At 40.9% G+C, this 25471-nt stretch overlaps 1 protein-coding gene across 1 annotated transcript in view; it reads right to left on the bottom strand.

Annotated features, from left to right (window-relative positions):
- The window catches only part of CDH2 (cadherin 2), a 213274-nt gene extending 199627 nt beyond the window's left edge, over nucleotides 1-13647 (bottom strand). Inside the window, exon 1 of the mRNA XM_067699411.1 lies at nucleotides 13477-13647. Within this exon, the coding sequence (XP_067555512.1) occupies nucleotides 13477-13536 (60 nt within the window). The 5' untranslated portion in view covers nucleotides 13537-13647. The remainder of the gene's footprint in view (nucleotides 1-13476) is intronic.
- Between the last annotated feature and the right edge of the window lie 11824 nt (nucleotides 13648-25471).

The following is a 25471-nucleotide window of genomic DNA, read 5'->3' as shown; positions in this document are numbered from 1 at the left end:
TGTCTGCAGCAGCAAAATTCTGAAACCAGACACACAGTCCATCAGCAATAAACTGAGTAAGTAAATTGTACCGTATTTATAGCATGCAGTGCTCTAGAGCAGTGAAAATGCATACATTATAGCTACACGACTCAGTTGAATGAATCTTATGGACATAATACTGAGAAGAAGGAATCACAAAAAATATATTATATATATATATATACACACACACATTTGTGTATATATATATATATACATACATACACACGTATACATGGTACATTTACACATATATGCATGATATATACACATTTATATAAACATCTCTATATATACATTTACACATATATAAAAGGAATATATACATAGATGATAAAACTATAAGGAAAATCGATGAATAACTATCACAAAAATGAAGATAACGGTTACGTCTGGGAGGAAGGAGGGAAATGGGAACAGTACTCTGGAGACTTTCAAGGCACTGGTAATATTCTATTTCTCAAGATGTCTGGTAGTTGTATGGACATATTTTGTAAACTTTAATTATTGTTTAAACTGCATATATGCTTTATATACTCCTCTACATGTACCACATTTTACAATGGAAAAAGCTGTTTTAAAAAGTCTATCCTGCCTTAATTTTTTTACCTACATTCAAATAAATATCAAACCTAGGAACACAGGCTCCGACATCAGGCTGCTGGCATTGGAATCCTAGCTCCATCACTTAACAAAATAACTTTGGGCACCTCAGTTTAACCTATCTGTACTTTGGTGTCCTCATACGTAATTGAGTAAAATTTTTTTGCAAATTAAATGAGTTAATAAATGTAAAGTACTTTGAACAGTGCCTGCACATAGTAATTACTCAAAAATAATGCAATATTATTAAGATAGAATGAAACTAAGTTAAATGTAACATTTCTTGCATCTAATCATCAATAAATCATCAACATCTACAAGAACAATGAATCTACCTTCACTCTGTTTTTGCAGATTCTGTACTGGCATCAACCAGTATGATAAGACTACCCTCAACCCTCTCCTCTCTGCTGGGTCCTCATGATCATGTTAAAAACATTCAGAGACTAAGTAACCTACTCTGGTTGCAGGCTAGTCTCAAAACAACACACACACACACACACACACGCTTGTGTCCATAAAAGAACATTAAAGAATTAAATCACAGAAGCAAAGAGACAGACCTACGAAGACACCAGAATAGCTCCTGTTTGATTACCTGTAATTCCCAAATCAAATTGCTGACAGAATGACACTCCATATATATTCATCCCTTTCCCTAATTGTATCAGCCTAGACAACATCTGTTAGAATTAAAGGAGGAATGTTAAAATATGCGCCCTTCAATTGTGGCTTCCACATGCCATCTAAGGGGCACTGGCAGCATTCCATGCAGAAGGACAAGTTATCCCCCTGGAACACTGAACACAGAACAGCGCTTCGAATGTACCAAGTACTCAAGCTTATTCAAACAATTAAATTACCCCTTGATTATGTTTGTGTAAAACGAGGGTAATGATTATACCCCCAAATCTTCAGTTAAAGATCTTACATCTTGTTTACCATATGAAAGCACTTTTCTAAATGATGTATATACATTAACCCACCTACTCTTCCTAACAACCTTATGACAGATACTACTTATTACCCCCATTTTACAAACAGACATCCTGCGTGATAGAAATGTCACACATGCTGTCCAACTTCACACAACAGCCAAGTGTCAAAACCAGGGCCCCAAACAGGTCGTCCTGCTCCAGAGCCAACATTCTTAACCATTGTGCACACTGCCTCACTAGGCAATCAGCACAATTGGAGAGAGAAAAAAGGACATCCAGAAGCCTATGGCAACCTGTACTTAATAGAGGAAGCATTTGTTTAGAAAAACCAGAAGTTTTCTTTGACAAATGACAGCTACCCACATGTTAAGACCTCCTATTTCGGGGCTTCCCTGGTGGCGCAGTGGTTGACAGTCGGCACCTGCCGATGCAGGGGATACGGATTTGTGCCCCGGTCCGGGAAGATCCCACATGCCGCGGAGCGGCTGGGCCCGTGAGCCATGGCCGCTGAGCCCGCGCGTCCGGAGCCTGTGCTCCGCAACGGGAGAGGCCACAACAGTGAGAGGCCCGCGTACCGCAAAAAAAAAAAAAAAAAAAGACCTCCTATTTCATACCAAATACAAAAGTAAATTTCAGATAAGCGAAATATAAAGAGGTAAATATAATTTGATACAGCATGATGTTTGAGAAGACTGTGTTTGGAGGTGGACAGTCTCAATTTATATCTTGGCATACCCACCAAAGTAGTATTCCAGAAACACACCATATGTATATATATTTAATTTATTATATATAATTTTATTCCAATATATACAACCTATATATAATATATAATACATATTACATGTTATGTATATTATTATATATTATTTATTTTAATTATGAAGAACCAAGACTTCAGAAAATAAGATATCAGAGTCTTGACAATTCTTAACAAATCCATTACATACACAAACACTAGAAAAAGTAACCTGTTTTCCAAAATGCCTTTATTCTAGGCCATAAAATGTTATAAGCTATCTACACATAATCCGTTGTTATCTACATTCAAATATACCACTATCCCCCTTTCAAACAAAGCTCCATTGAGACAGCCTCAAATAAAGGGAAAGACCATAAACCAAATCACGGATTTAATTCAGCTTCATTTACAAGGCACTTAGCTATAAATCAGATGGTAAATTAAATCAATGGTTATGCGATTCTCCCCAAATGTTCTTAGCTATCTGTCAAACAAAAAAGACAGAACTGTAAATAAAATTTAATGCTGAAAACACAAACACTGTATGTAAACAATTGCTTTTATGGTAGAAAACCATGTGTAAGGGCGGAACACAAGTGAAGTACCAATTAGATATCAATAAGCTAAAGCCACACAAGAGTACAATCTTTGTAAATACTGTGAAGTCCACTCATGTACAAACATAAATGAATGAGAGCTGCCTTGAAAAAAACCAGACCCTTGGTGGGCCATTCCCTCTGGATATGGATTCCTTAGTCCTTATCCTTATGCATGGAATCCTCCACCTAGATTCTAGCTCTACTCAACATGTATTATAAATGGAGAGAAAAGGCCCTCAGAAAGAAAGCTTGGGACAAGCATGGCGCTCCGCATCCTTCATGGCAACCTCTCAGATATTTAAAAAAGCTACACAGACACAAAAGAGGATCAACTATACCCAAAGATGCACTGACCTGCCGGAAAACTAGCATTCTGTGGTATTATAACCCCCAACTTAACCTTTTTTAAATTAAAAACAAATCTTGATACTATGTATAAAACATAATTGATGAGAACATACTGTATAGCACAGGGAACTCTACTTAATGCACTGTGGTGACCTAGATGGGAAAGAAATCCAAAAAGGGGATAAATATATATGTATGGCTGATTCATTCTGCTGTACAGCAGAAACTAACACAACATTGCAAAGCAACTATACTCCAATAAAAATTAATTAAAAACAAATCTGGGTAGGACCTCATTGAGAAGTGGGTCACTAGGAAGCTCAGAGAAGGTATTAAGAAGCATCACTGAAAAGATTAGTCTTAACACCCAAACCTTCTGCTTTAAGACTTCAAGTCAAAAAGATATTTAGTGCTTTGTCTCCATCCTCCTTCTGATATAGGGAAGCCAAGAAAAGCTATACCTTACTAAATTCCAAATGTCTTTGGTTTTTGGTGAACAATATTGCCAATTTACCAGAACTAAAGAAGAAGATATCTAGGTAGGAAAATCCACAAAAGGTGTTTCGTGGTTTGACACCATGAACACTGAAGTGACCTTTAGCTGCAATGAAACAGCCTGTTTTTATTTTTGTTTTTAACTCAGCTTTCACCTTCCTTCATCCCCCAGATCCTTCTATAGAGTCCATGAGCCTTTCCTAATTTTGTGACTATTAAAAAATATATAAGATACAAATATACAGATGATTCTACAAATTGAGTGAAAGATGCCAGCTACAAAACGGCGTACAGTGTACGACTTCATAAAGTATGGGAATAAGCTAAACTGATATATGCCATTAGAAGTCAAGTAAATAGTAACCACTGAAGAGATGGCTCAAATTGGAGAGGGTACCCCTGGGATGCTGGAATGCTGTGTCTTGACTGAGTGCTGATTAAATACTATGATCAATTAATGAACACTCAGCAGGCTATCCACTTATACGTGCACTGTCCCGTATACATTTGATACTTTCATAAAGAGTGAGTGTGTGTGTGTGTGTGTGTGTGTGTGTGTGTGAAATTTAAAATTTGAATTTCCTGAAATATGAGAAGCAAGACATGAGAACCCAATCTTGGAGTTGCTCTTGTGGGGGTGTATACCAAAGGAGCTGTGAAAGACTAATATTTTGGTTGCACAGAACACACTTTTCTTTATAACTGGACCAGAAAGCCATAAAGAATGAACTGCAGACTTTGAACTGTTGTGTTAACCAATTAAGACAACAAAAGAAAAAAAATTAAAGTAGCCACAGCCTCTGATTTATTAAAGATTTGTGTTAAGCATAGGGATTAAATCATAGCCTTTAACTTAATAAGTTTAATGTTTTTTAAGTGATTTATTTCAGAGTTCGCTTAACAGCTCCCCAACCAACTAAGAGACATTTTGTTTGCTATTATAGTCAAGCCAAATGTATCCACCCACCAACGATAGGTCAAGTTACAAACAAAATAGTTCTAGGCTTTCTGGGCAGCAAACAAATCAGCGTGTACTCAGTCACGCCACAAAACAGTCACACAAAAACCTGTTGTAGATGTGGATGTATATATTTTTAAAAGATGTCAACTGGTTTCATTTGTGGGAGAAGTAATTCGAATTACTCAAACATGGAAAATGTGCCATTAAACATTAAAATGTTTTAACACAATGACAGAATCTCTTGAATTTACTTTTATTGAAAAAACACAGTTTCAAAAAAAAAAAACCCAAAAAACAAAAACAACCATGCGTAGCCTGAGGCTTTCTTGGCTCTTAAAAAGTATTTTAAATTCCAGGATTCACACACAAAAAGATATTTTTTGAGTACTTACCAACACATTATTTGTTGATCAAGACAATCTGAAGAACATTATAAAACTGATTATGAATCATTTACCTAAGATTTTTTTTCTTCTTTCTCTAAGGGAACATATTTAAAAAAAAAAGAATGAAAATCTTAACCAAGCATTAAATTTTGGTTTCAGATGCCAAAATAAATCAAACTATTTAAGGTCAAAATTAAATAGAGAATGTAACTCAAAAGTTAACTACTTTACAAAAACCTTATAAACTCAGTAGTGAGGAATTGAAATTTCCCTCTAATTCGATATTCATTCCCTGAATATCATATTAAAAGGGTCCCAGCCTGGTGGAGGGAAAACACCTTGGGCCCTGCAGTCAGGCTTAACTCTGCTATAACCAGATATGGTTCTACTATGCATTCTCACAATAAATACTCAGACTGTCTGACTCCCTCTTTGATAGTCTCTAAAATGAAAATAAAACCACCTATGTTACAAGGTTATAGAAATAATTAACTGAGGTAACATGTTAATTTCCTTCCCTACAATTAAACTTATTTCATTTTTAAGGTTTAGTACTACCAGACGTTGGTTTTAAAAAAAATATTTGAAGAGATGACAGCAAATATCTAAAGTTTCAAATAGTTTTATCTGGCATGTGTGCTCTTCTGACTTATATGAATGACCTACTGATTATTACTAAAAATAAAATAAATTGTGAAATGTCTTAGAACTGCATATGGGAAAAAAAAAACACTGAAAGGGCATTCCTTAGATTCCTTACTGGAAGCAGTAATACGAAATACGATACTTTTTTTTTTAATGTGTGAATTGTCATTTATATTTTAACCAATTTTATTGTGGTATGATTTACATACAATAAAATGCATCCATTTTAAGAGTATAGTTCAATGAGTTTCAAAAATTATACATTCACCTAACCACCACCGTCAAGTTCTAGAGAATTCCTGTCACCCACAAAATTCCCTCATGCCCCTTTGTAACCAATCTCTTGTCTCCATCCATATCCAGCCCCAGAAACCACTAAACTATTTCCTGTCCCTACAATTTAGATTTCCCTTTGCCAGAATTTTACAAATTTTGATATTTAATGCAATAGAAGAAAGTTGAATAAACTCAAAATTTATTATAATAATGAGGATAAAGAGAGTCATTTCACATTTCTAGTTCCAATAATTTCTGGAATAATAAAGATTCCAAATTATGATCCTTTAATTTTTTTTTTTTTTTTTTTTTACTAATTCCTTAATTCACCAAAACACTAAATTATATACAGAATGGGGGTGGGGAAACTCCACATGAATGTTTTAAATTATGATGGTCAAGTACAATTTTTTAAAAAACACAAAAACAAACATTAAAACTAAGACCATAAAAATATAAAACTATATGGTCGTACATAAGTATGCTATGGTCAAGTTAATTTTTAAAATTAACATAAAAAACAATATTAAAATAACAGTATGTAGGAGTACAGAAGTACACTATTATTCCAGGATTTATTTATTTATTTTTAGTATAGGTAGGTATATTTTGCAAAAGAAAATCTAAGAACAGATCATGGATCAAATACTTCTCCAAGTTACTGGATTATGAATGCCATATTATGTTTATAATAACACCTCCTTTTAAATGACTCAAGCTGTTTTAAAAGCATTACACCACGAATTCTCCCAATGCTACCTGAGAAAGTTAAATATCTTACTTAATTGAGGCTGTAGACCAAAACATCTGATTCTAATACTAAACATTCTTCTGCATCTCAAGTTCTAGGTACTAGTAAGGTCCACTTTAGGCTACCTTTTCACTATCAGAACAGGTTAAAAATTAAATATTCAATCAGTCAAGAGAATGTAAGAAATATCTTAATGGTTTAACCAACTAGTATAATCTCTCGGGCACAGATAACTCAGCACAGTGTGGTCATTCCATGATACAACATGCAAACTATCTATTACATAACTACCCATTAAATTTAGCCAATTTTCCTTGGACTTACTTATAAGCTCAGCCTGCTACGGGTTGTTCTCAACCCAACTTTAGGATGTTCTAGTGTTAGTGTATGTCATCTTCATCTTATTTCTACTCTCATTGATTTTCTGTTCTTCAGTTATAGCTTCTCTCTGTGGTCTATGTCCAATTCCTCTTCATTCAGAGGCCTTGAAATCCCACTGATGATTTTGGCTGTCCTTCCCTGAAGCTTTTCTAGGTAGATACCTAGTGATTATGCTAAAACATTAGGTGGTTTAACAATAATTTTCTTGAACTGTAAGTAGAACTAAAATGTTTTGTTCCACACAGCAGGGGTTCTCAAATCTGACTGCACATTATTCCACAATTTATTAAATCAGTCCCTACCGGACTTTCAGAGACCATCTAATCTGATCTTTTGTAATTATAAACAATGCTTCAATGCAAATCCCTGTATGTGTAAATATATACATCATGCATACATCATGAATACAGACATATCTGTAAAAATGACTAGAGAAGAACTTGCTAGGTCAAGAGGCCATATTTTTTTTAAAAAAGAACTATTATTTATTGTTAATTTACAATGTTGTGTTAGTTCAGGTATACAGCAAGGTGATTCAGTTAAACATACATACATATATATATATGTATATAAGTTCTTCTTCAGATTCTTTTCCTTAATAGGTTATTACAAGCTACTGAATATAGTTCCCTGTGCTATATATAGTAGGTCCTTGTTGTTTATCTACTTTATACATAGTAGTGTGTATATGTTAATCCCAAACTTCTAATTTCTCTCTCCCCCCTTTTGCCTTTGGTAACCATAAGTTTGTTTTCTATGTCTGTGAGTCTATTTCTGTTTTGCAAATAAGTTCATTTGCATTTTTTTAGGTTCCACATATACGTGATATCATATGATATTTGTCTTTCTCTGTCTGACTTATTTCACTTCATATGATAATCTCTAGGTCCATCCAAAAGAGCTATATTCTTAATGCTGAATGATATGCTATCATATATGATAAACTATTGTCAATAGCTCTCAAAAATCATACTCTATCACTCTGAATACCTGAAAAATCTCTGCATTTCAGGTTAGTTATTAAAGTCATTCCAAAGTCTTTGAAAAGGAATCATTTTGGGATATTTTAAGCAGTCCCAAGAGTCACAGAACTAGAAAGTCCCTTAGAGATCAACTAATCCAACCAGGCCCGAGGTTTTATTATTGAGGAAAATGAGGTCAGCAGAGTTTAAGAGACTAAACTACATCTGGACCGGATTAGAACCCCAGGCTTTCTGCCCTTGACACTAGCTCTTGACCTTGACACTATGTCAGGGCAGCTCACTTGCACAGAACAAAGCTATTATACTCTTTGTGCCCAAACCACCTTGGATGACACACACAAAGTTATCAATTAACTATCAATTGACAGTTCATGCCAAATTGTGGTAAATGTTGCAGGGAACGCATGTAGATAGCAGTCCTCAACCTACGTACTGCGCATATATATATGCAACCCAAGAGCCTGCCTGCTGTAAGTACAGTTGGAAGCTCAGACAAGGAAGTACACTGGGTCCTAAAGAGAGTAAGATGGAAAAACTGAGCAGTATTTACACATAATCTAAAATAGAGCTTAAAAACTCGATTGTAACACAAATCATAATCTTTAAGTTCAAATTTTTCACAAGGTCCCATTTAGATCCTGAATTCACCTTCTGCCTACTTTAAACTCATCACTTGGTATATGCAGAAGATGTAGCTCTTACTACAATATTTATCTGTATATACTTCCTCCCTGGCATGAATAGGTTTGCTTAATTTAAAACTTATCTACATTTAGTTAAATACACAAAGACTATCATCCGCTCAAATTAACTGGCATAATTTACTGAAAAATTCAAACAAAAATAAATTTGTAGAAGGAAAAAAACAGAAATGTGAGGCGTAATGATTTGTTGGTACAAATTATGTTTCAGCTTAAAGTTCTTAACCCAACTTGAAAATAGATTCTAGAAGGTGTACTCATGGCAGATGTGAAATAATTACTCAAATAACAAAACCCAAATTCCAAATCTATCATATTTTTTAAATGGCTGATGAAATTCACCACAAGTCTGTGCAGTGCTTAAACTTGATTAATTTTTGTATTTGAGCCCAAAGAGCAAATTTGAATAATGTTAACTTGGGCAAACCCATAGAAAGTACATACAAACACTACACTTCTTAAATAACAGCTGATTTTTTTTTTTTAATCACTCTTCTAACTTGAGACTATCCCTTTGAAAACACGATGGGGATGAGGATTTTTTTGAAGGCGTTTTAAAGCAAGATTAACTGTTGCTTTAAGTCCTGACATTTCACAATTAATAACCCTAAAGCTTAATGAGGCGCAACAGATTTAAGAATTGAAGATTTTTTAATGAAAACGGAAATTAAGGACAGTTTGGTGCAATACACTGTCACCAAAATAATCTGTTCCAAGAAGAATTGAGTCTCTACACGTAAAAAATACAAACTATCTAAAAGAATTTCCCCTTAAAATCTCAGTTCAAACTTTTAGAAGAAGGTCAGGGTAGACTCTGATGAAGGTATGAAAGTCTACTTTGTAAGTAAATTTTGAACTTGCAATTAAGGCCTAAAAAATTATATATAATTTTAATTTATGTATATAATTTTAAAATATGTTTATAATATTTTAGGATACACAAATTATTTTTCAAATCACCCCTAGAACATGTGCAATGCACCACTTGTTAGTCATGGCCACATGCCACAAGTTTAAAAAAGGGCAGAGACGCATAAGTGGAATAAACTGTGAACACCAACTATGTTAATTCTTAATTTCATAGGAGCTTGTTACAAAGCTGTTGAAAATCAAATAAACATGGTGAATACATATATGGTCTATACTTAAAATGATTATTGTATCCTAGATTTTCCACATTCTAAAACAAAGCTTTTTTTTACATTTCACGTGTTGAATATTAATGCCTTGAACGTCTATACTTAATAGGTGAAAATCACATATGGTTTGTGCATCTTTTTTCATACATCCTCATCCAGGGTTGAAAGCAGAACCAAGGCAATAAGACTAAGAATCTAGAATATCTGTGAATCTTAAGGAGGTGTCCTTGATTCTTCATAACCCATACAAACATATTTAAATTAGAACAATGCAGCTATGCAATTAAAATGTGAACTAGAAAAACAAAGCAGGCTTCTAATCTATTCATTACTGGATGAGTAGTAAAAGTAAAATTGGTTTTTATTCCTGATGATAAATCTATTTAAGGATTTGAAAGTCACTTGTATAATTTAAAAGGAAAGCTTGTCATAACTTTGTGATATCCCTTGATCAGTGAAGTTTAATGCTCAAATTCTGCTTTTTTTAAAAATAGGACGATGCTAATGCCTCAAGCTAAAATGAGGAAGAATAGAGAAAATCTTAAACCTGAATATCATAATATGCAAAATTGACTAGAATTATGTAAATCTAGGTAACAGAATAACTCAACTAGTAAAGATTCTCTCAAAGTGAAAAAAGTGTTCCAAGTAAAAGAACACTTCAGTTAACTAAAGGGATAAAGTCCTTTTGAATATTCAATTATTCTTCTTTAACTGGTCTGAAAAAAATAAGGCGGCTCCGTTATCTACACTAATAACCTACTCATTCTCTTTTCTAAAACTCATGACTCCTTAGTCTGGCCTGAAAACAAATGAACAAACAAACAAACAAAAACCTAGACTTTTAATAGCAGATGACTGCAGAGGGGCCATTTTCACCTTGCGGATAGATCTGTGTTATTCTGGTGTGTAAATCAGACCATTAGCACAAAGTCATTTCCAATCTCAGTGTGTACAATCCACAAGGTGCACTTAACCCTAAAACTCGTGTTGCATAAACTGCTCTGCTTCCACTTCTAATGACCTTGCAAACCACTCAATGTTATTGCTCGACTCGAACCCGTGAATAACCCAAACTTGATGACAAAGTTTTAATCTCCCCTTTCCTCGAGGTTTATAAAAGTCAACAAGACATTGGCTTGGAAGAAACTGAGAAAGAACATACAATGGAAAAGGGAAGGGCGTGATTTGACGTTTATAAATGATGTATTTTAAAAATGCTTAAGGAAATAAAAGAAAATGACCTACAAAATCCACACCTGGTTTCAAGGCAGATGACTCAAAGAGGAAATGAGATTGCTCCAGTGGTACACACTTTAGTCCCATGTTATTAGCGACCAACAAACGTCTCCTCCTGTCCTAACTTCACTGCACAGTATTCAATTAAAACTTACTTTCAGATCAAAAAGTTGGTGAGCATACCATCCACTGCTGGACTCACACTCTTAGGACTTATTATAAGTTGCCTGTAAATAAGTCAGACCATGCCATGATATCCAAAACATAATGTTTTTTAAAGTGAGATTTGTTTAATCTATGACATATTTGCTTTAAAAAAACCTGATGTCCACAGGGTTAAGTTTATCTTGCTTTCCCCTTAACTTCAAACACTTGAAGTAGCACTTTTCTCCTTCTTCCCCATTCAGCCTAACCTCTTCAATAAACCCCATTTTAAAAGAAGAAACAATAAATGAAGTGACAGGAGGTGAAATAATGAGTGTGCGCTCCAAGAATAAAGGGCGGTTTTATAACAGGAGGTACTTTTGTTAGCAAGTGACTGGCAGGTCTCCTCCCCCAAGTTAGGAGAAATTCCATCCACTCCCCAAAAGTGCAGAGGCCAAAATGTCTAACAGTTTTGAAACCCCCGAGTCAGGAGAGAGAATGGGGACGGGGGAGGGGGAGCGGACTGGCGAATGGGGGAAGGGGAAAGAAAAAGACCAGCTGGAGATGATAAGAACAAAAGGAGAAACCCAAGAAAGGAGAAAGGAACGGCGGGACCCGGGCGGCCCGGGAGCCAGTGGGAGGGAGAAAGCCGGAAAGTAGGAGAACTGGACCCGGGGGAGGAGAGCGCGGAGCCGGCGCACCATGGACAGGGCTCGGCGCAGCCGCGGCCCACACCCCTCTAGGGGGTGGCGGGAGGGAGTGTGAGAGACCGCGGGCGCCAGCCCGATCCAGCCCCCGGCGCCCGCGGCCGGAGCGCGCCAGGCCCTGACTCACGCAGACCACAGAGAGGGACGATCCGCACCATCTGTCTCTGCCCCGGTCGCCCCGGTGGCAAAGGCACTTCCAAGCCGCGCCCGCACTTTTTGGAGCGGCCACCGGCCGGCCACTCCTAGCCGTCGGCGGTGCGCTGGGGGCCCTTCAGGCGGATTCCCCTGAAGATCCTGCCCTAAAGTGAAGGCGGACACGCCCCTCTCCCGCAGCTGCTTGGGGCCCCCGCCGCTCGCGGGGGCAGACTCGCGACCCCCGCCCGGACCCCGCCCAGCGCGGGTGTCGCAGCCGCGGCGCGTGGCGTCGCTTCACAAGACCCGACTGGCCAGCCGGGAGGGGCCTCGGTACATCCTCCGGGCGGACGCCGCGGGAAAGTTGGGCGCTCGGCCGGACTGGGGATCCGCGGCGCGGAGTGGGGAGGGAGGCTGCGACCAGCCTGGAGCAGGTGCTTCCTGCCGCGGAGGAGCCTCCCGGTACCGACTGCAGGGAAAGGCTGTCTGGCGCTCTCCCGAAGGCGTGAAAAGTAAAGGCGCCCCCAGGACGCACGCAGGGCAGAGGCAGCCGGACAGGAGAAGAATAAAAGCCGAGTAACGGAACTTCTCCCCGCCCGGCGGGATAAGGGGCGTGCGGGCCAGGGGCTGGGTGCGGAGGCGCCGACCCGCGTAGACTCTTTGGGGCTAGGGGGTGAGGTTTTCTTTTCAGGTAGGACCGACTCAAAAAAAAAATTGTGAGGGCAGGAAAACAAAAATAAGAAGCAACTCTAAGCTGCGATAAAGACAATAGGACGGGGGAGCCCTTGGGCACCGGGAGGCGCGCGGGTGCCAGGGTGCGGTGGGGTGGAAGCAAGTCCCGTAACTAAGATACCAGAGTGAGAATTCCTACTGCAAACTCGCGACCCATCCCTGCAGAAATAAACAAACAAAAAATGGAGCAAAGTTCAATGCTAAGGGCGAGAAGCGCGGAAAACTGCAAAACCGGAGTGCTATCCTACCTCACCTTTCTGCTGCCTAGGGACACCCCCCGCCCCGCGAGCTCGCCTGACCCCGCAGGAGCAGAGGGAGCCCGCGATCGGCCCCTTCGGGACCCGCCAAGAGAGGCGCGGGAGACCGGCTGGCTCCGGCAGCCCTGCCCTTGCGCCCTGCCCAAGCCTAGTGTCTGCGCAGCTCCCGCCCGCTTGGTGCGGCAACTCCCTTCCCGGGTGCGCAGCCGGGCCCCGCAGCGGCGCGGGGAACAAAGGGACCCGGCGCCGCCCGCCCCACCCCGCCCGCGGCCCGGCCCGCGGGGACCGCCGCGTACCTGAAGCAGGGCCGCCAGCAGCGGCAGCAGGGTCCGCGGCGCTCCCACTATCCGGCACATGGAGGCGGAGAGGGGCCGAGCGAGGAGCCGGAGGCGGCGGCGGCGGCAGCAGCGGCGGCAGCACCAACAGCGGCGCGGAGAGACGGCTCCAGGCAGTTTCCACCCCCTTCCCTTCCCTCCCCACCCCACCCCCTTCGCCGCTGCTCCCCGCTCCCCGCCAATGGAGAGAGAGCTGATGACAAATAGCGGGCCGCGGAGTCCGCGGGACTCGCAACGCGAGTAATAAAACAGACCGAGAGATCAAGGAGCTGGGGAGGGGGCGGGGGAGAAGGCGGGCGTACGCGTGAGGGTGTCTCTGTGTGTGTGTGGGGGGGGGGGCCGCGGTGGCAGCGCCGGCTGCTCTGCCCAAAGCGCAGCGGAAGCCAGGAGGGATGCAGGCGGCGGGGACCTTGGCCGGTGGAGGATGCGGAGGTGGAAGAAGAGCGGCTGGCACCCCCCAGGAGCTCCGCAACGCGAGGTTTCGGTCTCAGGGTTTTGCTTCCTCCGGGTCCCCTCTCCAGGGCCGCTCGGCACGACGAAGACGGCGGCGAAAGCGCCGCGGGGAGGGCGCTTCGGGCCGTGAGCGCTGCGCCCACAAAGGGCAGCTGTCCCGCCGCCCCCGCTGCGTGTGGGCTGAGGACCCTTTCTGGGCTCCCCTTTCCGGTCCCTGGGAGAGTTGGAGACTGTTCTCTGGCCTCGACCCGCGGGGGTGAGGCCAGGGTCCGGCGCGGCCGCTCCTGCCGCGGCTCCGTCCCGCGTAGCTGCCGCCGCGGCTGCCCCTGCTGGTTCCCGCCCGCCGGGAACCCGCCCGCCGGTTCTCGCCCCGCGCCGCTCACTCGCGCGCGCCGCCCCAACCCCCTCCGCCGCCGCCGCCTGCGCGCCCCGCTCGTCCTCCGCGAGCGCGCCCAGGGCGAGCTGCCGCCGCCGCTCTCCCCGCGCTCGCCCGCCCCGCGAGCTGCCTGGCTGCGCAGCCCGCTCCCCGCTCGGATCTCCTCCCGCCGCCGCCGCCCTCGCCCCCGCCTCCCTCCTCCGCCGAGCTTCCCCGCCCGCGTCGTGGCCAATCGGAGGCCACCAAGCTGCAGCGGTAGCCGGCCGGATCCGCGGCAGCCGCCCGCCCCCGCCCAGCCGAAGCGCCCCATTTTTGCTGCAGCCAGCGGGGGGTCGCCGGAGGGAGGCCTGGGGTGCGCAGAGCACCGCCCCGGCAGGTGGAGGGGCTGCGGGAAAGAAAAGAACTTGCGCAGGAACTTGATTGGTGGCAGGTTCATTTGTGGACCGCGAAGGGGAATCAGAGATTAGGCTTTGGAGAGGGAATGCGTTCTCCGTCGCCTCACGCACGCTTCTCTTTCTGTTCTGGCTGTTTTTCTGGGCAGGGGCCGACACAGCAAACTGGCGACGCAGGCAAAGCCCATCCTGGCCATTGTTGTCTGCGGCGCTCGCCGCGAGCCACCTGCGGGCCTGGAGGGGGGAGGCCCCGTGGCTTCTCTCGGGCGCACGCACCTCTCCCTCCGTTGCGGATGTGCTGGAACAGCTCAAGTTTGTGTGTGCTTGTTTTGTTGTTTTTCCCTCTGGGGGGTTGAGAGTGCGTGTTATTTTATTTGAAATCTCCTGTTGTCTGTTTCTACTCGTTAGTGATACTGTTCACAATTTTTAGCAAACGGTCTAAGGGACTTTGACTCCCTCCGTACACCCCCCCCCCCGATAACAACAAAAGAAAGTAAAGAAAGAAAGAGAAAAGGGAAAACGACCTAAAACCAGAACTTGCCGTGAAAATAGGATTATCTGAGACATGAATGACTGATTCAGAGTTCGCACCAAGTAAAGGATATTTGCTTCCTCCTTTTAAGGCATGAACTTGGGGTGGTTCACAAAAAGTGAGAGACTTTACAAGTTTGGGTCACAAGCATTTGTGGAATGGAGGGAAGGGTGAGGAGCAATTGATTTTAGCGAGGTATTAAGTTTTTGTCAGAACTTTTTTTTTTTAAGGTTTTTCAGGTAAATAAAAATACGGGTTTTTTTCTAAGCGTTTCAGCACTTCGGAGGTCATCGAACTTCGTTGCGGTTAATGTACATTACTCTTCTGCTTTGGGTAACTGAAGTATTAAGATTATTTGAATTTGAGTTTCAGGATACTGATCATTTAAGAACTTGATAATGAATCTCTAAAAATCAAGTACTAATTTCTTTGACGTAAGTGATGTAGCTTTTAATAATGTACTGTCGCTGGCTAGGCTTTTCAAAATTCAATATTCATAGGGAAGTTTATGCAATTTTAATTAAAACATAATATTGTAGGCCTTTTTAAAATGAAATTCAAAAATTTTTTCTGGATTTTCTTTTCAAAAGGATAAGGAAGGTCATGTTAATTAAATTTAAAGACAAAAGGCCCCACTTGTTCTTTCTCTTCCTTCTTTGCTAGATATTATTGTCATACTATGGCTGATTGGCCTAAAATTACTCCTCGCAATAGGGTATTTATAAATTCCACTTTCAAGGAGTCATGCATAATAGTAAAACACTTAGTAGCAATATGGGGATATCCTTTGTTGTATTCAAAGTGGAATTTATAGATCCCATCTCTATGCCTAAGAATTAAGCTGTGATCCTGGACTTGAGGCTTTACTTACATCCTCACCACTCCCAGCAATAGCCACTGATGTTTATTGCCATTCTGATTAATGTAAAGGTAGAAGAGATTTCAGCATGAATAACTATTGCTTGTTAGTATTATTTGCTTGAAGCTTTAAACACCTTGCCCCTTATAAATTAAACTCTTATTATGACTTCAAAATCTGCTTTGGAATGCCTGTCAGTCAACTAATTCTCTGACTCCAGTAGATTTCAATCAGACAGGTAAGCATTGGCAGCATTTTATTTTTTTACTTTTTTATTTTATGTCCAGCTTCCATGCCTCTCACTCTTCAATGGTATGGACTGCTTTGGAATCTTGCCTGAGTTTAACCTGATCACGTGGTCAGCTGAACCTTGCTAATCAGCCTTTGATCACAAGAAGGGATAGCCTAGCCTCAAATCAACTTATTGGAGACTTGTGCATCCTTTTGATGCTAATGAAAGTAGATCTAGTGTTGACTTTGACACCCAACACAAATGGTACTTTCATTGCACCATTCTAAAGGTAATCTAATGGGGCCTTTCATTTCTCTGGGCAAGTGGTGACCCAGCGGTCAGGATTTCAGCTTCTCCTCAAGGCATTACCAGTCTGAAGACTTCCTATCAGCTTGCTCAGCTCCAGGGCTGCAGGGACTTAGGCAGTGACCCAGAGAAACAGCTTGATTGTGAGGGAAGGGGGGAAAGAGGGGGAAAACCAGAAAAATAATAATTAAAACTAAGGCTGGACTCATAACACTGAAAATCAGCCTAATCCCTTGATTTCTGACCTAGGCACTGCTGCCGATTTACTACAAGAGGTCTGCAAATGAATACCTGCATCAAACATTACAGACAGACTGAATAAATGACGCCTCTTGCACTCATGGCAAGTTTTCATATGCAGGTAAATGCCATGATGATTCCTTTTTAAACGTTCATTTCAAAGAAAAGTCATAATAACTTTTTTTTCTGGTGTGTATTCTCAAACAGGAGTTGCTAAACATACATTACGTGAATGTTTTTCTAAAAGGATCCTGACATTGGAAAGCAATGCAAACAGTAGTTGTCAAGTCTGCACACACACTCCTCCCAGACACACACACCTCTGGGGCAGGACACACACTAGTCTTGGCCTCTGACACCCAGCTGAGTGTCCTTCCCAAATGTTAACTCAAGACCCTCCACGCTTCCCCCTTTCTCTCCCCATCTCCAGGGCAAGGTGGGATTATCCCTTGTCCCTTAGGAAGTAGCCGTCACATTTGCAGGTTTCTCCCCAGCCAGCTTTAGTCTGTTAAAACTGACCTTCCCTGGGTTCATAGGCCTTTTAGAGTCATGGACTGTTGTAAATGAAACGTAAAGGTGGTCTGTGCAACTCCCTCATTTTACAGGAACGCTGAGGCTTAAAGACGTACAGAAGGCTACCAGCGGGCAAGTAGAGAACGCTGGCTGGGACTCAGTCTTACTCCCAGTCTCCCCTACGGAGTCTCTTTTAACTTTAGAAAAATTCACCTATGTGGAATGAGGATGGTTTAAAAACAAGAAAAGGAGAATTTAATAATGCTGGGGATTTGTCTAGTATTTCCCTCAGGTATTTTGTTCTTCAAAGTATGTCTGATTGGAGATGTAAGTCCGCGTTTCCTTTCAGTGGTCTCCATTCTCAGGTGCCTTTCTCAGTGCGATCATCTCACGGGACTTAGTGTGATTCTGGCATTTCAAGAGTCATTATCTCTGATATAACCTATAGCCAGGTGCAAGCCATCCGTTCATCTGATCCTCACCGAGAGAAGTCATGATCTGTTCCAATACTAGAAGAAAAACCTGGCTTTTAAAAAATAATCCACTCTAGTTTGGAAATATTATTTACCTTTCTTTTTTTTAGTATTTGAAAATGAAACTCAAAGTTTTTATGGAAAATATCACCAAATTTATCACTTGAAGTATATACAGTCAAGGAAGTGAGAAAATGAGTTTGTTATACATTTGCATGACGAGGGAAGTTATTCACAAGCGGCCCCTGTATTAGGAGGAGCACCACCAAATCCCTTTCTGGAAGGTGGAAGGGTGTAATAAACAGATTATGGATTTGAATTCAGGTAGACTTAGCTCCATGAACTTGGGTGAGTTTCTGAACATTTCTGAGGTTCTTTTTCCCTCTCTCCCAAATGTGGATAATATACCAGAATTTCTTAAGAAAGCCTGATATGAACACAGAGCAACACACTAGGAACTTAGCTTTTTTTTTTTGCGGTACGCGGGCCTCTCAGTGTTTTGGCCTCTCCCACTGCGGAGCACAGGCTCCGAACGCGCAGGCCCAGCGGCCATGGCTCACGGGCCCAGCCGCTCCATGGCATGTGGGATCTTCCTGGACCGGGGAACGAACCCCTGTCCCCTGCATCGGCAGGCGGACTCTTAACCACTGCGCCACCAGGGAAGCCCAGGAGCTTAGCTTTTCATCTGTACATGTATGAAGTATGATTATTTCCACTGAGGATTTGGAGTGGAGTTACTCAGGAATCTCAGTGACTGTTCCTCTCATCTCCTCCAGTTCTGTCTGCAATTGAAAAAAAAAAAAAACAGGCGAGACTTTTAATCAGAGTTTTATTCGGGAGGCTCAAATTTTACAGAACAACCCGAAATCTCTAATGTAGATCGTAATGGCTCTGTAAGTAACACACAGGCTGATAAAAGTAATAAAAAATTTGGTGGCTTTATAAAATGCATAAAAACATATCTAAGAATATGAAAGTATTCATAGGAACAGTATAGTCAATGTCAATATATTGATTTCATACAGGAAAACTAATTCATTTTTGAATTATCTCGGAAGTTGATAATAGCAAGACCAGGACTACAACGCGTTTTGCTCAGAGCCTTTCTCCTGTGAACCTGGCTCTTGAAAGTTCTCGAACCACTTTCTGCCTACTCATTCCCAGAGTCCAGGTTTCCTAGTTGATTTCATGAGTCCTGCTTGAAGATCACCTGTATCTGAGAAAATATGATTTGCATGCTATTCAAGAAATCTACCTTCTACAGCAGAAGTGTGGGTATTTATGGGGTACCACTTTGGATTATTTAAAAGTCAGACTGCCTATTTCTCAAGCTAAACCTCTCTTCAGAAAATAAAACAAATCATACTGAAGACTTTGGTAACGTTTAGTGGTACCAAGCTTTTGCCCTCATGTCCTTTTAAAAGCAAAGTTCTGCTTTCTGGAAAGTTCTGAAATACAACTGTCAGTGTTTAGACGATAGTAAGACATCTTTAGTATCTAAACTTATATTGACTGTACCCTTTCCTCCAGTGAAAATAGAGGCAGTTGATAAAGTATTTATTAAGCTATGGATACCTGTGTTCTCTTGCCAGGTCAATGGCTGGCTGAATAATCTTAAACATGCCACTTCATGTCTTTACATGCTTTTTCATCTGTAGAAGAGGAAGAATTCCACTGTCCTCAAAAAATGCCAGAGGACTAAGAAAAGGCTGTCAGTAAAGCCTATTTAGTTCTTTAGAGAGAAGTTCTAGAGAAATACATGGAATTCTTTAAGGCTGTGGATTCAGCTACCACAAGAGGAATGATTAATTGGTTCCAAAAGTTAAGTCACATTTTAATGATATGGCATAACCAACAAGCCACCAAGTGCTTATTAAATCTTTCTCCTTTTTAATTTTCATTTATCCACAAAATTTAAAAATAACATATTTAGCTTTCTATTACAAAAGCAACACATGTTCATGCATAGATACTTGAGAAAATTATATTGTTCTGTGCACCATGATCATTCACAGATGATTCAGAGTTGATTCTTTATATCACAGCACTCTCTGGAAAGATACAATCTGAGTTTTCCTTTTATACAGTGAACGCAAAAAATCAACCATCGTCCCATTTATCACAGAATTTATAACGTATGTCACTGTGATTCATTCTTTACATAGCTCAAAAGAGCTGAGTGATATCACAAATAAGCATTATCCTTCTGGGAGGTCTATTATTTTGAGTCATCCCTGAGAAAGGTTTTTCAAAAACGAGTTTGCAGGAGATGGGAATGTTCTCACTTCTGATGTTGTTAGGATGGCCAATAAAAAACACATATTTGCATTTCAAAATGAATTGATCCAAGCCTTATGAAATTTCAGACTCTTTGAGGATCCCTAGGACACCTGATGTCTCCAGTTGAGGGAAGAGTTCTTTAAGGAGTCTGATCATCAAGGCTCTGAGGGAAGGGGTGAGAAGAAGCAGGGACAAATGGACACAAGTGAACAAGCGAACATCAGAAGAAGGCGGGGACTAAAGAAAGCACCTGAGGGGGCTTCCCTGGTGGCGCAGTGGGTGGGAGTCTGCCTGCTAATGCAGGGGACACGGGTTCGAGCCCTGGTCTGGGAGGATCCCACGTGCCGCGGAGCAACTAGGCCGCGTCCGGAGCCTGCGCTCCCCAGCAAGAGAGGCCGCGACAGTGAGAGGCCTGCGCACCGCGATGAAGAGTAGCCCCCGCTTGCCACAACTAGAGAAAGCCCTCGCACAGAAACGAAGACCCAACACAGCCAAAATAAATAAATTAATTAATAACAATTTAAAAAAAGAATAAGCTCTTTGAATGCAGAGAATGTGCTTTAAAACAAAACAAAACAAAACACCTGAGGTTTGTGCTCTCTAAAGAGGGAAGGGGCTCGTTGTGGATAGAACGTGGACTATGGCCAAACTACAGGATAGGGACAAGGTCATAATCCCAGTAATTGTTCAGTAAACATTTGCTCAGTTTTTGCAACAAAACAAAACACAGGACGTGGAATTTGGACAAGAGTGTGCGGACAGCCTTTTGGCATCTAGAATAGATAGGAAGGGCCACACAACAGGGCAACTGATAAGTAACAGTCCATCCATGGCAGAATGTCCTGTCCCAGAATTTGCACATCTCTTGATAAGGGCAAGTCGTCACCGCTGCCAGTTAGAAAGTTTCACTCAGATGCTTGCTAGTGGGGTTGTGAGCTGCTAACTCTCAACTCTTAAATTGTTTACTTCAACAAATACTAAAACCCTGTTTATACTTCAAAAATTCTCCTCTTGAGTTATTTTTGTAAAGGTGGAAATGATGTACAATGACTTTTTGGGTTTTTTGTTTGTTTTTAAGTCAAAAATAAGCACTATTCATTTGTTATTGAGGTAGTATACGCTTTAACTAAGGAAGACATATGTTGGCTTCTTTTATTTTTTTTTCCTTAATTTTCTGGAACTCCTGTTTTTTAGAACTTCACAGATTAATCCTTAATTTTCTTATCTTTCTCACCTCCCCCACCCCACAATTTCTTTCTCTCTTTTAAATAAATTTCCTGGAAGATTTCTTTAGCTCTCTCTTCCAGCCTTTCTGTTGAAAAGTTGATCATGTTTTTAATTTCCAAGAGCTTTTGGTTCTCTGACAGTTTCTTTCCTAGAAACTTGCTCTTGTTTCATGGATGTGAGAGTTTTTCTTATCTCTTCACATACTGCTTAAAAGTTGTCTTCTGCTCACTGGATTACCTTGGTTTTCTCTCTGTTGCTTTTCTTGCAGGGTTTATTGTTGTCTCTGTCTTTGATGTTAGAGAGACTTTCTTGGGGATAATGTTCAGTATGCAGAATTTCACTTAATCCTCCCAGATTTTGATAAGCCACCTTACCCTGCCTCAGTTTTCCCTGGGTCATGAGTTCAGAGTTTTCTAATGTCTGCCCCACACAAGTGTATAAAGAGTCTCCCCCGCTGGGACAGGCTCATGCCACACTGCACTCTGCTGCTGGCTTGTCCTTACTTATCTCTGTCTAGATTTAATCTGTGACTTATGGCTTGACAGAGGAAAGAAGAAGCCCTCGGTGATCTTCTGGAGGTTGGATGATTGCTCATATTTTCCCCTGTCTAAGTTGGTCATCTATCCCATCCCAAGGATGAGATACACATCAGTCCCAAGGGAGGCCCATGTTCATGGCAGCAGCTTAGAACTCCCACTAGGACCCAGCCCCTCCTCCAATTAATTGACGCCCCCATTCTCCATGTTTTAAGAGAAATAGTGTCACCTCCACAAATTACCTAGTCCCAAATCATTGTTTTAGCCCCTATAGTTTTCAGCTTAAAAAAATGTAAGTGCTCTATCCTCAACGTACATAATAGTTATGAAAACTATTTTTAAGGTTTTACCACATGCTGTTGAAGCAATTCATGGGTGTGTATTCACCTAATGTGTTCACTTGCTTTCTCACTAGCTAAAACAATGCAGAATGAAGTACTTATCTATATAATATGGCTAGATTCATGATTCCAATAGAGAATGATAAGATATAAATTTACAGCATTAGTAATCGAAACTTGAAATTTAGAGGAGAAAGAAGTATCTCATTAACTAATGTATATATATATATGTATGTATATATATATGTATGTATACATACATATATATATATATATATATCAGTACAATTGTCTTCAACTATTTTTTTTTTCTGGTGTTGTCATACTATATGTGGGTGCTAAAATGTCTTAGAAAAAAAATCTTTCGTTGGGGGAGGTGAACCCTATAAATGTATGTGAATCAATAGGTGCTTTTACCTTAACTTGCCCCCCAAAATATGGTGACATGTTCCTGGTGGGGACGGTCATTACTACTTTCCCCACTAACACACCTGGTGCTGAGAATCACTGAGTGAATATTTAATTGCTCTTCACTCTCACTTAGTATAAACCTTCTATTGGGTTGGCCAAAAAGTTCATTTGGGTTTTTCTGTAACGTCTTTCAGAAAACCTGAATGAAACTTTTGGCCGACCCAATATTTGTTCGAAGCCTTATGAGGTTGAATTTCACCATCTTGCTATTCAACAGGGTACCATCACTTCACCTTATAGGGATTTATAAAGATTTTAACCACATGATGATTGCAAGCTTGGAATTCAGAGGGGTATTAGCGTCCATTTAACAGATGCATAGAAATCATTCACCATTTCACCAGAAGATTTTTATTTCCAGATAATCAGTTCTAAGAAATGTATCTCTTTTGCTGAGAGTATCCGGTTTACCTTTCATTAGAATTGGGTAGGAAACCACTTATTAGTAATAACAAATTTATTAACGTATGGGAGGAAAAAGCTGGTTTTTAATAATAAGGGAAATAATTACTCTTAAAAAAAGATGACTTTTAAAAGACTGTGTGCAGAGAACTTCTCTGAGTGAGAACAAACTACAAGACCAAAACTGCCAATCAATTTCTTTTACCCTTAGCTCTGAGGAGGACAGGTCAACTTAGAGCAGCTCTGTACAGACTATAGAGTTTACGGGGAAAGAAACAGTGGGGCAAGGAACACGCTGGCGGGGAGGGAGAACCATGGCGAACAGGAACACGGACGATGAAAACTCTAGAGAGACTTTTCTACTCCATGTGCCTGGCAAAAGCTAGTGATGAGTAGATGATGAGTTCATCTAGCTCCTGCCTGAGGAAATCAGGATTAGAATAAGGAGGAAATGCTTTAGTTTGGTCAGTGGAGCCTAGAAAAACTAACCCAAGACCCTGACTAAAACCTTAAAGGCGTTCCCCTGTGTTACACATTTTTTTCCTGGTTTTTTTGTCTATTTTTAAAACTCACAAAATCAATCCAGTTGCTTGCCCATGATATACACCTTTAAGGAATGCTTTTGCATTCCTCTATGTCTTGCAGTTCAGACTACTGACAGCATCTCCTATAATCCATATAGCAAAATCAGATGATTATGAAAGTTAAAGTAAAAATATATTTGCTATTTTAAGTTTCCCAAAGTTAATGTTAAGAATCTTCACTAACAGTTAAAAAGACGTGATCCTCCACAACATTGCATTTACTGTAAACACCAATATCATAATTAATATTCTTCCAGAATGAAACTTCTTAACTCTTTGTGCAAAATTTTGAACATAAAAATAAATAAACAAGATGAAAAGACAGCCCTCAGAATGGGAGAAAATATTTGCAAGTGAAGCAACTGACAAAGGATTAATCTCCAAAATATACATGCAGCTCAATATCAAAAAAAACAAACAACCCAATCCAAAAATGGGCAGAAGACCTAAATAGACATTTCTCCAAAGAAGATATACAGAGTGCCAACAAACACATGAAAGGATGCTCAACATCACTAATCATTAGAGAAATGCAAATCAAAACTACAATGAGATATCACCTCACACCAGTCAGAATGGCCATCATCAAAAAATCTACAAACAATAAATGCTGGAGAGGGTGTGGAGAAAAGGGAACCCTCTTGCACTGTTGGTGGGAATGTAAGTTGATTCAGCCACTATAGAGAACAGTATGGAGGTTCCTAAAAAAAACTACAAATAGAACTACCATATGACCCAGCAATCCCACTACTGGGCATATACCCTGAGAAAACCATAATTCAAAGAGACATGCACCACAATGTTCACTGCAGCACTATTTACAATAGCCAGGACATGGAAGCAACCTAAGTGTCCATCGACAGATGACTGGATAAAGAAGATGTGGCACATATATACTATGGAATATTACTCCACCATAAGAAGAAACGAAACTGAGCTATTTGTAGTGAGGTGGATGGACCTAGAGAGTCTGTCATACAGAGTGAAGTAAGTCAGAAAGAGAAAAATACCATATGCTAACACATATATATGGAATCTAAAAAAAAAAAAAAAAGGTTCTGATGAACTTAGGGGCAGGACAGGAATAAAGACGTAGAGAATGGACTTGAGGACACAGGGAGGGGGACGGGTAAGCTGGGACGAAGTGAGAGAGTAGCATTGACATATACACACTACCGGATGTAAAATAGATAGCTAGTGGGAAGCAGCCTCATAGCACAGGGAGATCAGCTTAGTGCTTTGTGACCACCTAGAGGGGTGGGATAGGGAGGGTGGGAAGGGATATGGAGATATATGTATACATATAGCTGATTCACTTTGTTATACAGTAGAAATTAACACACCATTGTAAAGCAATTATACTCCAATAAAGATGTTAATAAATAAATATTTTGTACCCTTAGTTACCATTTTCCCAACTTCTGTTTTGTTTAAAAATATTTGCTTTTGACCACATTTGTCTTCACTAAACATTTCTCCACCTTTGTTTTCCTTTGAATCAAAACCTATAGCTAATATAACTTCTTAGCTCTCTGTGATTGATGCTATGTTTAAACATCTATTTCTTCTGAGTCAGCTTACAATATCTTAAAAACAAGCAAGGAAGAAAACACAAATAAGGAGGGGGTAAGTGGCGAGGAAAGAACAAAAGGATGCTCAGCTATCACACTGTTGACTTTTTTTGCGGTACGCGGTCCTCTCACTGTTGTGGCCGCTCCAGTTGCAGAGCACAGGCTCCG

This window comes from Pseudorca crassidens, chromosome 12 (genome assembly GCF_039906515.1).
Source record: "Pseudorca crassidens isolate mPseCra1 chromosome 12, mPseCra1.hap1, whole genome shotgun sequence".
NCBI classification, from domain to species: domain Eukaryota; kingdom Metazoa; phylum Chordata; class Mammalia; order Artiodactyla; family Delphinidae; genus Pseudorca; species Pseudorca crassidens.
This window is presented reverse-complemented; position numbering and strand designations above follow the sequence as displayed.